This window comes from Lichenostomus cassidix, chromosome 2 (assembly GCF_008360975.1).
Source record: "Lichenostomus cassidix isolate B80296 chromosome 2, HeHo_3.0, whole genome shotgun sequence".
Taxonomy (NCBI): domain Eukaryota; kingdom Metazoa; phylum Chordata; class Aves; order Passeriformes; family Meliphagidae; genus Lichenostomus; species Lichenostomus cassidix.
The window spans coordinates 55,145,499-55,158,354 of NC_139482.1; the positions used below are offsets into that span (position 1 = coordinate 55,145,499).

The 12,856-nt window shown below is 40.7% G+C and overlaps 1 protein-coding gene across 1 annotated transcript in view; it reads right to left on the reverse strand.

Annotated features, from left to right (window-relative positions):
• Positions 1–6,166: 6,166 nt before the first annotated feature.
• The window catches only part of LOC146441399 (dual specificity calcium/calmodulin-dependent 3',5'-cyclic nucleotide phosphodiesterase 1C-like), a 29,129-nt gene continuing 22,439 nt past the window's right edge, over positions 6,167–12,856 (reverse strand). Inside the window, exons 7-8 of the mRNA XM_085049834.1 lie at positions 8,049–8,149; positions 6,167–6,299 (exon numbers count right to left, since the gene is read on the reverse strand). Coding sequence (XP_084905960.1) covers positions 6,167–6,299; positions 8,049–8,149 — 234 coding nt within the window. The remainder of the gene's footprint in view (positions 6,300–8,048; positions 8,150–12,856) is intronic.

Consider the following 12,856-nt stretch of genomic DNA (forward strand, 5'->3'; position numbering starts at 1 on the left):
GGCATGATATAGATGACACGGAATAAGGGGTGGATAAAGTCTTTGGTGACCCCAAAAATATGAATTTTATTCCATTTTTCCTCTGTGTCAGTCCATGCAATTTGTGTTACTGTCCCATTAAGATCCAGGGACTGGAAGGGGAACTGGAACCAGTGTTTCGGCCTGGGTCCATGGAGACTAGAGATGCCAAGATCCCTTCAAGAGTGGGGAAACACTCAGACAGAGCTCTCTTTTTTGCTTCTGTATGGGCTTCCCAGAGAGTTTCCTGGGGCATATGCTCTGGGCCAGGGCAGAGAGGAAGCAGAAGCATTCTTTTGTTTCTCTTTGAACTCTGAAATTGCCTGGTGCAGGTCATCAAGAAACTGCATTCATCAATCCTAGACTGTTTCAGAGGAAATGTCCCAACACCTTTTCTGGCCATGGTTGCCAGGGGCAACCCCTGTTCCTGGCGCTGGCCAAGGACGTTTTTTTGGGACCTTTGTTTTCACTGCTGCCATTTAGGAGATTCATGCCATGAAAATTGGACCGCCCCTGCCTTCTTCCACAAGTTCCAGCCACTGGCCCAGTTCTAGCTGCCACTGTTGACAGAGCTGCCACCACTAGGAGAGACCCTGTCAGGTGGTCTGGAGCAAATGGTTCAGCAGCATTTGACTGGTCTTGAACAGGAATTGTTCTCCAAGTTTCCTTTGTTTTATCCTTCTTCCCCCTCGGTTGTTGTTTGGGGGAAGAGGGAGTGTTGTAATAATTGAGATTTGGTTGTTCTGTTGGTTTTTTTTCTCCTTTGTTCTCTTTTTCCATCACATGGTTGGGGAAAATGGATCTTCTCCATTATCTTGTCTTTGTCCCCCTGGCTGATGTGGTCTTCTATGGAGGTCGCCATATTGGGGGAGGGGCTTCTCTGGCATCCTGTTTTCTTTGTTCTTGGGGAGTCCACAGGATTTAGGACTTTTGTATCTAGTGATTAAAACTATCTTGGTCATGGCCACTTTTTCTTTTAGCAAACTTGTTTTCTCATTTATATCTTCTTGCGTTTGTCTCTCCTTATTGATGGAAGGGGTATGGTTAAAACTGAAAAAGAAAGTAGTTTATTTCCAAGCTCCACTCCATAAACTGTCTTAAACCAAGATACTTCTCAGGGAAAAGCATCCAGTTCTGGCTTCAGAACTGAAAGCAACAGCTGTGTGGCAATCAAGGAACTGCAGAAAGGCAGATCACATGCACAAAATGTTACCAACCATGAGCAACTCTACAGTTGTTGAAACTGGCCTAAAAGACATAGCAAGAGCTGCACTACACCTTGTTAGCTCGCACTTCTCTGTCCTATGCTCCATCACACAGTACACACTGGTGGCAGCATTTTTTTCAGGTTTCTTACTGAGCAGAGACAATTCAAGGGATAATTCTACTTCTCTAAGAAAAACAAAAGCCACCATCTGAATATGCTGATCTCTGTCAATCTTTACAGCAAACCAGCTGAGCTGGCTTGCATAGAAACCTACAGACAATCAAGTCTGATAACAATGACAGAAATTCCCAGAAGTCTTAAACAGGAAAACTTATTGCACATAAGTATAATAGTAGTTCTGCAGAATAGAGGGCATTGTCTGGAAGTGCTCTAATTTGTCGGGGAAGATGAAATAGGAAAGCCTTATAGATATGATGACCTTGCAAAAGATGATGAGAATATGGAAAATATGAGCGGGATTGAAATGAAAATAAGGTTCGAGTTGTAGAGTAACTAAAAAACAATGGTGTAGCCACAGAAGGTAATCCACCCTCTTGATAGAACAATGTCCTCTGCCCAGGCAAGTCCAAGGGTCAGAAACATGACCCCGTATGGTAATGGGACGATTCTTATAGGCTGTATGTAAATGCTATAGGACTTGTAGTTTGTCTTAGATTGGTTAAAGAAGAGTTGAATATTCAACAGAGAAGACAATTTATTGTATTGTAAACGGCAAATCGCTCTCTTTTGGGGCCTGCTTGGAGTCGCGTCTTGCGACTCAGCAGGCCTCTCACCCCCACTCTATTTCGCAATAAACCTTCATGTTCTAAAACTCATCTTTAGAGATCTCTTGTCCCTATTTTTATCCCCATAACTAAACCCCACGGAGTCAATTCTTACACTAATTCCAAAACATTGGATTTCTGTGTGGTTTTGCTTTTGACAGCCAGCAGGAAATCCCAAAAGCTAACATTTAGGAAACACTGTAAGCATCAACTGACTTCAGCAGAATCTGAGATGTTTAAAAATAAAACCCAAGAAGCTCAAAGATTCCCCATTCTAGGACTCAAAAGTAGGATCCTCAGTACTGAAAGATGCTTTGGGCAACTAATAATATGAGTACAAATTAAACTTCACTTTTGTAGACTGAAAAATCTCCCTCAGCAAAAGGCCCAAGTGATGTTTTTTGGAAAGTAAATTCTTGAGTGCCTTTCTGAGCTGTGCTATGGCTCCCTTTTCCCCTTTACTAGTAAAAGAAAATCTGATGATCTGTGATACTAGATGTCTATGTGGATTTTATAACTTTTGTGTTATTCTGTCATGTAGTTAGGGAATGTATTTTCAGGAAAGATACATAGAAAACTGGAGACACATTTCACAGCTGGAAAATAAATGGCCACAGGTTTTGTATGGAAAACAGATGAGAATGGAAGAGAATTTTTGGACTACAGTCAAGAAGAAAAGAGTTGAATGCTTACTAGTGCTTAAACTACTTTTCCTTCTCAGAGAAATACATATACTTCTCTAGTGCTTATTAAATATTTGAAAATTAATTGAGTTTCTGCATTTCATTAATCCCATTTGTGCAAATTACCAAATGAAGAAACTATAACAAAAACAAACCACAGTGAGCTAAGAAAATAAACTGCACAGTGAACAGATGTTTTGCAATATACTGTTACAGATGTCTTTTCTGACACTGCATTTAATTGTTAGTAAGTTCCATGCAGTTTATTGAAAACTTTACTGCCAAGTATATCGTAAAAATAATAAATATTAAGATAAAAATGTTGAATAAAGGCTGGGAAAAAAAGATATCTGGAAAATGTTTAGTTGTTTAGCTTTGAATAGAAATACAACTTTAGTAAGCAACCTTGAATTCAATACTGACTTTGTCAGTAAAGCTGCTTGGTGTTTTATCCCTCAAATAATTCTGAACCCTCCTTGTCAATTACTCTTATTTGTTTCAAGATTGTAGTGAGAAACCATGATTTTTTTTTAATTGACTTTGGTCATACTCTTTTTTTCATAAATAATAGTGTATGCATGGTTGCATAACCATGTAAAATCTTCTTGTAAAATTTTGTTCCTATGCATGCAGGATGGGCATGGGCATGTTCTGAGTTTTATACCTTTAGGGAGAATCAGCAAAAGATGACAATTCTTTCAGTGTAGTGTTTTCCTATGAAATTGTGTAATAATAAAGTGCTGAGACTTCTACTGAACAAAATCAGCCAAACATCTCAGATTCTGCTGAAGTCAGTTGATGTTTACAGTGCTTCCCAAATGTTAGCCTATGGGATTTCATACTGGCTGTCAAAAGCAAAAGCACACAGAAATCTCAATGTTTCGGAATTAGAGCACTTCCAGACAATGCCCTCTATTCTGCAGAACTGCTGCTTGATCAGCAGCTATAAAATCATACTTGAGAGGAACAAATAAGCAATCCAAATCACTCGATATTTTTGCTTAGGCAATTGCAGTATGTTTTAAAGGGATGAGTTTATCGTTTAAACTTTGATTCTAAGCACATCACATCAACAGAACACACATATTGGCACTACAGAATCAATGAGAAATATCTGAAACTGGCTTTGATTCAATCAAAAAGTTTAAACAGTGCTGGAAGCTAGGATTTTTTCTTTTGTTTCCTTTCTTTTGGGGAATTTTTGTCCCATCTGTTGCTAAGACATCCTAACTATCGGTACTTAACAGAGACAAAAGAAGTTGCCAGGCTCAGGGGAAGGGGGCACTTGGTTGCACTCCTCCTATTCCAGGGTTTCTCTGTGGGGAGGAGAAAGATCACAAGGAACTGGCCGAAGAAAAAGAGAGTTGGGGGCAGCCCCACCTCTCTTTCGCGCTGAGCATCGGAGGGGACAGCTGAGCACCTGCTTTTGCTGCCCTAGTGTTCTCTGTGACCGTGAGAGCCCAGCATCTGCATTTCTTCCTTACTGGGTGAACCTTCGTTTGTAAGAGCAGCCATTTAAACTGGGACCTTATTAACACCAAATTTTGACTGGGGAGGACCTTTACCATCCACTTGGGTACCTCAGGGGAAACCCGGGGGCCTGTTCCCCTACGGAGGAGTCTGGCTGCGGCTTTCCTGCTGCTGACTCGGGTTGTTTTCTGCTACACTGTGGCCCCATATCCCCCACCTGCAGGGACACACCATGCCTCCTGCCACAGCTGCGGAGTTTCTACCACCTTTCTTACTGCCCCGGGTGAGCCAGCCCTGCTGTTCCAGCCTGCTGCTCGGAGGTCTCCTACGGCAGTTCGCCCCCCCATTCAACTCGTCTGCCATTACTGCCTGAGGGAGTCATGCCCTACCTCATGCCACAGCGCCCCCTGCAGCTGCGCGGGAGTCATCGCACCAGCCCTGCCCAGGTGGGAGCCCAACAGCGCCCCTGCCGGCTGTGACCATAACTGCACCAAAGGGAAAGGGTGTCTGGCAGCTCAGACCAGGCTGCCACCAGATTTCTCGTTTGTTTGTTTGTTGTTGCTACTGTTGTTGTTGTTGCTTGTTTGCCTCGTTATAGACATTAGTAAAAAACTGTTATTCCGTTTCCCAAATCTTTGCCTGAAAGCCTTTGATTTCAAAGTTATAATAATTTGGAGAGAAGGGGGGTCATATTCTCTATTCTAAGGGAGGTTCCCACCTTTCTTAACAGATGCCTGTCTTTAAAACTAAGACAGTTTAAAGCTCAAAAGGAGACCCTTTACCTAAAGTCAGTATCTATGCAATGAAGCATAATCAATAAGCTGTTCCACTGTAAACAGTGGCTTTTCCTTGTAGACAGTGGCTCTAAGGCTGATGTGTCTAGTCACTTAGTTCCTCATGTTTCCTCACCAACATTAAAGGAAACAGTAATTTGCTGCCAATATTTGACAAGACATTTTCAGCTGTAGCTAAAATAGATTTTTGACATCTCAGTGCAGATATTTTCTTTCTGTACTTTCTTGATGCCCACCATGACACTATTCTAAACATTGGGGGATAGAATTTTCAGGACAGTCCTCCAGGATACTCCTCCAGAGCCCTCACATTCACTGAAATCAGCCCTGTAAGTTCCTGGTGCTTAGATATAGGATCACATCACTGTTGACAACTTGAAATAAACAGGAAATTGAGGCTAAACAGATTAGCAAGCAGAGCCTTCAATGATCATCAGGCCCCAGAGACAGGCTCATTTCCCCACATTTATATTAAAATAAGATAAAACAACTGCTCAGCACTGTGTCATAATTAAGAATATGCAGAAAGCTCTGTGTTTCACATAGAATTTCCCAAGCTGCTTCCCCTCCCATGAAAAAGACCATGATGCTGGATCCTTCCTCTCTAGCACACTGGGTTATTTTTTCAATTACCACCCCTTGAAGTTCACAGACCCCCATAAAAACAGAAGACTCTCATCCCTTTGAACTGTCTGCTATTAGAAAATTAATCATGGGCTCATTTTGGCATATAAATAATATATTTCATGAGACTTATTTTAAATTATAGCTTTTTACATCTCCTTAGTATAGTAGATTGATCTATGCCCCCTGGACTGGATTATGTTTTGCATCAAGTCCTGTTTATAATTTTCAGACAGGAAGTGTTAAAGTAGATAAAGGTTATATTTATGCTTTAGGATGAACAAACAGCAGGCTGGCTCTACACTCAATTACAAATGGATGTATACAAAGAGTGTCTCTGTGATACTTAATAATTATGTGTTAGTCAATTAGTATAAGATAATCCATTGTCACAAAGTCTAGTCTCACTATCAGAGGTGAAAACTGAAAGCCAGAATAAAAAACACAAACACCTTTTGAAGCTCTTTTTCTAATAGCATAGAAATACTAATATGTAATATACAATAATGCATATTGCTATTCACACAAGGTAATACCAGTCTATGGTGATGCTGCAATATTCCTAGGCAGCCACCACCTTCATTTTTACCTCCAGTCATCCTTTGAGAGATTAGATAAAATATTCATTTCTTCATCCTCTTGCAAAAGACGATACGCCGCACTAACATGATGATTTTCAAGCACAGACCGGTCATTATATAGAATGGCTGGGTCTGACCTAGCATTTAAAAGAAAACATAGGAAAAGTTGTTTCTTCCCTATCTAAAGAGACTCACTCAGAATTTTCCTTTGACCAGCTACAGCGATTCAGTCTATAGAACAGATATGAGCATTTTAAGAGTACTTGTAATACTTGTTAATTGCTGTTACTCAGTAAAATTAATCTAAAGATTAAAACACTGCAAAATCTATTTCACCAGCTGAGACTCACCTGCCTTGTTACATAGCTGAAAACAAGCGCTGAAAGCTGTGAGAGATAGATAAAATTGGTGTAGAACCATGAGGCTTTTTCCCAATTCTTACGTATGTCTCTCTAATGTTAAAGTCTAATTGTACCCAAGTAAGCAATTGCAAGATATGACCCAGTACTCTTTCCAGAACAGCAAACTGGCTGTAAGCAAGATATAACTGAACTGATTTCTGGCATCTTTGTGCTAGACTATGCTGTCTGGAAAGGCAATTGCCAGTGGGACAGAGTAAGACCCAAGGCACTTCATGTCTGATTTTACGCCCCAGAGCAAAGACTGTGATTGATGAATGGCTAAACTGGTCTGGAGACAAGTTAACAGCAACAGAGGGTGAATATGTTTTGGTACAGTCCTCATTCAGATCTGCTTTGCAGAGAGCAGTGTATATTTTTGTCCTCTGACACTTTATACCCTCTAATGTTCAATGTCAGAAAAATTAAATTACGACTCTCCTTCCCTTGAATATTTTATACGTATTTGGAAAATACAGCAGATTGCTAATTCCTGTATGCGTGAAGCTGTAAAAAGTATATTCTGGCTTCACCCAGAACAGAGACAGAAACTTCTTTTTACATTCCCAGTCTTTACTGTGCACATGTGTCCTTTATCCTAGAAACCATTGTTGATGCACAGCATGGTTCAGCTAACACACTACAGGCATCTATTTTAATTACAGACATGTATTCTAATTTAATTACAATGCATCTTAGAAATGTCCAAGTGTGCAGCGTCAGCCAAGGACATTTAGACATTTTGTCATTGCTACCAGTACATTCCTATTGTTAAAATAAAACACAGACATTAGATGCCCAATCATCACTTTAACTAGAGACTTCACAAACTGTGTACTTCTGAATTTTGCTGCTGTCTTAATCTTCTTTTCCTCTCATCCACCAACTGAATAGCTTTACAAAATACATCAGTCCAGTCTAGTTTGTGGTCAGTTAGTTACTGTCTAACAATTTATGAAGCTTTAAAAAAATATACCCCTGATTAGGTGTGGTAGGCATATACCCTTGCTGCAGATGTGCTTTTCCACTCAAGTGAAAATAGTATCTGTAGTAGTATATGTAGTAGTATCTCTGATGACCACAACAAACACAGCTGACTGCCTGATTTATGTGTTAATGTTTGATTCTTCAAATTCAACAAAAAGAAAAAACAGTAAAATTACAGTATGTCCATCAAAACTTTATCTGCATCAAAATACATCACTCTGTAGAGCCATTTGTCTTTAAAAATGTTATATGGAAATATTTTTGGACCTTTCTTTTTCCTGATTATTAATATGAAACAATACTCAGGAATCTAGAATACATGCATTCTATCGTGAATTTTTGAGCAAGAGAAAATTAAATGCAACCTGAGAAAGTGAACTTTCCTCCTTTAACACTTGAATGCAGAAGCTCCTGCACTTTTCTAAGGTGGCCATGTTGTTATTTTCCAAAGGTTTCCCCCTCCATTTCCCAGCCCTTCAACATGATTTACAGTGGTCTCACCGTGTCTGGATGTGAAAATTGTTGGTGGTTCCAGTATGTTCATAGTCATGTATGGCAGCTGCAAAAATCATAGCAAAGATCTCCAGCTCTGTCAGCCAGTGCTGAAAAGAAATTACGGAATAATCAGATAATTTGTCTTTTTCTCAGGCTTTTGTCTTTTAAGGTAAGTTATCTATCCTTTATTGACAGTCAGTGTTGCATGTCATTGCCTTTCCCCTGCAGCCTGCCAGCTGTTTTAAAGCAAACTTCTCTGACTGACACATAAAAGCCAAACCAATGTTTATCCTGGACCTTCACCTAAATAAATTAAACTTCAGCAAAATGGTTTCAGGAGCTAATAAGGTTTAAGGCAGAGCAACGGGAAACATGCCCTTCTGAAAGAGCAATGTTTGAAGAAGAGAGACAAGGAAAACTCCAGAAAATCAAGGTTCATCATGGGGAACATTATGACACATGTACAGGTGAACACATACCACGAGGGTATGTATTTTCAGTTCAGTTTACCTGAGTAGCACAGCCTCAGATACAGAAGAATGTCACTATTTTCCAGTAAATAAAAGTCTTTGTCAATCACTGAATCATGAGGAGAACAAGGAAGATAACCTCAAAAGATGTATATCTTGTTATTTATTTATCATTTTTAGAAACATTTGAGAAAGCCTTGAATTTTGCTGGGTTTTTCCTAATTCCCTAGTCAAAGATTTATTTTACAATGCTTAAGTCACTTTTGCCTTAGATTTATAAATTATTCAGATGGTTTTAATAATTTTTATCAGAGTCAATAAATTATCTTATTGTCTGGTTTTCCACTGGTAGCACACAAATAGTATTGTTAACATCATGTACTTTAGAGTCAAAGCCTTTAGATACTGTAGATGCTGTAAATATTTTTATGAAGTGCTTAAATGTATTGAATTTAGGAAAAGCGTTTACCACAGTGATTGCCAACTAGTTCTGTAACAACTCGCTGTCAACCTGCAAACCTTTTGGCAGGCATTAATGTACAAACTGCCTTTTAATTCAAAGCCCAGCAAAGGCACTAACATTTCCAAAACCTATTCTAGACATCTTCTATAGCTCAGGGACCACCATTGGTGTCTTAAGCATGTGCAGGGGAAGCACAGATAATGGTGGGACTCTGCAAACAGCAGCCTGTCTAGCTCTATATCTGCATTTCACAGTCATCTCAGCATAACCAGGGAAGAATGGAGCAAGACTCAGTAGTAAAGATGTCCTTACATTAAAGATGTGGTTTGAAAATAAAAGCCATAGATATTTTGCACAATGCTACTGACCATAATCAAGGTAGTTCTTGGTTTTGGGTTGTTTCTTTTCATTTGGTTTTTGGGTTGTTTTTTTGTAGCAGTGCATGCCTGCAAATTCTAGTGGCTGAGGGACCAGCCGCAGGGGGCTGTGACAGCCTGATTTGTTAGGTCATGGAGACTGATGGAAACCAACCATGAGCCCCTGCGGTTGGAAATTAAGCATGCACCAAAGCTGGAGATCATTGGTCCTGCACACTCTCCCGCCCCCTTTCCCTATATAAATTATGTTCTAGAAGCTTCTCCTTTGTTCTCTTTAGAACTGTATGTTATTGGTTCTTTTGAATTTTGTATCCTCCCCCATTGCGAGACTGTTGGTTTGTACCCCCTTCCTTCTTCCCTCGGCCTTTCCGGGTTGGCTCTCTGGAGCTCACCCCTCCCCTTTTCCCTTCCCTTATAATCCCTTGTAACTGTATGTTTGGGGCTCACAGCCTCCGGACTTCCAGACCTCTGCCCGTCCCCGTCTCTCCGTCCCTTCTCGCCACCCCCGGACCCTCATCCAAAGACCCTCAATAAATCCCTGGAAGACTGCAGACTGTGTGCCGTATATTCTTTCGTCCCACGTTGGTTCCTGCCTGCCTCCATCCCACAGAGACTCCGCAGACCGGCCCGTGAGCTTTGCTGCTGGGGCACGCCCAGCGTGTGTGCAGCGCGGCAGCTCACCCTTTCGTTGCGGCTTCGGGGCGTGCTGCTCGGACCCGAGAGCGAGAGAAGCCGCAGTTTTTTGTTTGTTTGTTTGTTTAGAGTAAGAGAGAAGGTGAAGAGCTCAAGAAATAAGCAGAAACAGAAAGTACACTGTACATCTACACTGTATATATCTACACAATTGATCCAGGACATGACTGGACAAAAGTGATGGTGGAGAAATCTGGGCAATTTTGTTTCCAGGAGTGACTTGTTAATAAGGAATGATTTACAAATGATTAGGAACATTAATTCAACTTTCAAGCAACTTCTGGCAACTGAAATGGGGGAAAAAATGGAACTAGGGTTTCCAGGCTACATGCCTAGATCTGAATTTTCATTCATAACTGTGGTCTGCCATTTCCCAAAACGAGAGACTGCCAGTGATAGAAAAAATTGGGGCACAAGTGCTCAAAACCAGCCAAATCAAGCCTGCATTATGCATGCAGAACTCATTCAGGACACATTCAGCTAGTCCACCGCGTCCACTTCAGACATTCTGGACATCATCTGACAAGTCCCACACTAACAAAATCTCATGACCCAAGTCTTAAAACATCACTAAGGGAATGAGCTCTGTGTTTGAGGTCTCCTACCTTGTCTCTTAAGACAAGAAAAGTGCTACAGGAAAAGTGCTGACTTGCATACCTTATTTTACAATTTTGGGTAATGTAGGTTTTCCATTAGAGTGTATTAGATCTGAGGGGCAGTATCAAATATCAAAACAGCATTTGAGGAAGATCACTCTGAATAAAACTGGAATTACAGCTGTGAACTGTTGGTAATAAATTCGTATTAGTAGAACAAATTCAAAATAGGCTTGTAAGTAACAGGAGGGAAGTAATTTGAACCTATTAATCCCTTTCTTCCTGCCACAACCTTGCAAGAAAAAGCAAATGAGGTGGCAAAGACCCTGCAGAGAATAGATGCAAAATCCATCAAAGTGCTGACTTTACATTTCACTGCTTTGTGGTGGATTTCATCCTGGAAACAGAGCGCTAGTTTTTAAAGAACAAAGCCATCAAGAACAGCAGGACACTGTCACAAAAGATGAAGAGAGTGCGGAAAAGTGAATGGTTTTGATTTCTAAAAGGCTTACAAAACCAATCCAGAATAAAATCATATCAAACTTTCTGCAATGGTAGGAGGTTAGAAATGGTGGGGGGTGGGGAAAGGTATGAAATACCAAGTTTGGCTTCCAGAGTGAAAAAAAAAAGGCAAGGAAGCATAATCATCTTTCAAAACTATACAATGAATATGAAACATTAGCTACTAGGATGGCTCATTTGCGTGTAAACAAAAGGATTGATGCATATAGAAAGAAGAAGGAAGAGGACAGAGTATTGTGTCCAAATCTAACAAAGAAAATTAATGCATTTCCAAGCAATTGCTACAATGTAAGTAATTAACTAATTTCCTTCCCAATAATTTATTATCTTTTATTCCAAAGTAGGTATTATTTTCAAAGCTTATAATGATCTGCTTATTAATCGCAACTGTCTAGGGGAGAAGACAATCTCACTTCCCTTTAGTACTAAGGGATGTGACAGAAGTCCTGCACTTTCACAGTTTTTCAGGTCTGCTCCAGGAAACAGTCTCCTATAATTCTTGTATCAGAGAAAGAAGTCTTAAGCTTTACAGTTTGCACATCATTGTCTAAGTTAAAAAAGAAATAATGTAGTATTTCCTAATAATTATAAAGATTAATCAGAAAACAACACCAAAGAAAGTAATGGATAGATGGATAGATGGATTGAATCCAAGAATATGAGGTTTAACAAGACTAAGTGCCGGGTCCTGGACTTTGTTCTTGGAAGTTGATTGGTGGCAGACTGAACATGAGCCAGCAGTGTGCCCACATGGCCAAGAAGGCCAGTGGCATCCTGGCCTCTGTCAGGAATAGTGTGGCCAGCAGGACTAGGGAAGGGATTCTTCCCCTGTACTCAGTGCTGGTTAGGCTGCACCTTGAGTACTGTGTCCAGTTCTGAGGCCCTCAGTTCAGGAAGGATGTTGAGCTGCTGAAGCATGTCCAGAGAAGGGCAACAAGGCTGGTGAAGGCTCCAGAACACAAGTCCTGGGAGGAGTGGCTAAGTGAGCTGGGGTTGTTTAGCCTGGAGAAAAAGAAGCTCAGGGGAGGTGGGGGTCAGTCTCCTCTCCCAAGCAGCCAGGCACGGGACAAGAAGACACAGCCTTAAGCTGTACCAGCAGAGGTGTAGGCTGAACATTAGGAAGAAGTTTTTCACAGAAGGAGTTATTGGGCATTAGAATGGGCTGCCAAGGGAAGTGCTGGTGTCACCATCTCTGGAGGTGTTTAAGAAAAGGCTGGGTATGGAACTTAGTGCCATAGCCTAGTTGACAAGGTCCTGTTAGGTCACAGGTTGGATTTGATGATCTCAAAGGTCTTTTCCAATCTAGTTGATTCTGTGATTCTGTGATTTCAGAACACCTTTTCCTCTGAAACAGAGGTTTGGTTTAGTTCAGTTTGGTTTGGTTTGGTTTTGGGGGGGGTATTTTTGGGTTTGTTTGGTTTTTTCTTTCTTTTTAGTCTGCTGCATTTTCTCAGAGGGAAAAATGTCCAAATTTCTCCATCACTTACTATTTTCATGTCCTTCCAGTTGTCTGGTTTTTAACACTTTCCTTTCTTTATTGCACTCAGAGACAGGATAGTGTCCTAGGTTGCAATATAGATGTAGTTAAGTATTCTATTACCACCAGCTGTGGGCCGTTAGCTGCTATCACCTGTTAATGACCCACCCCGGATGACAGGCAATGGGCCATCAGGGACCCACCGTGTGACTCATG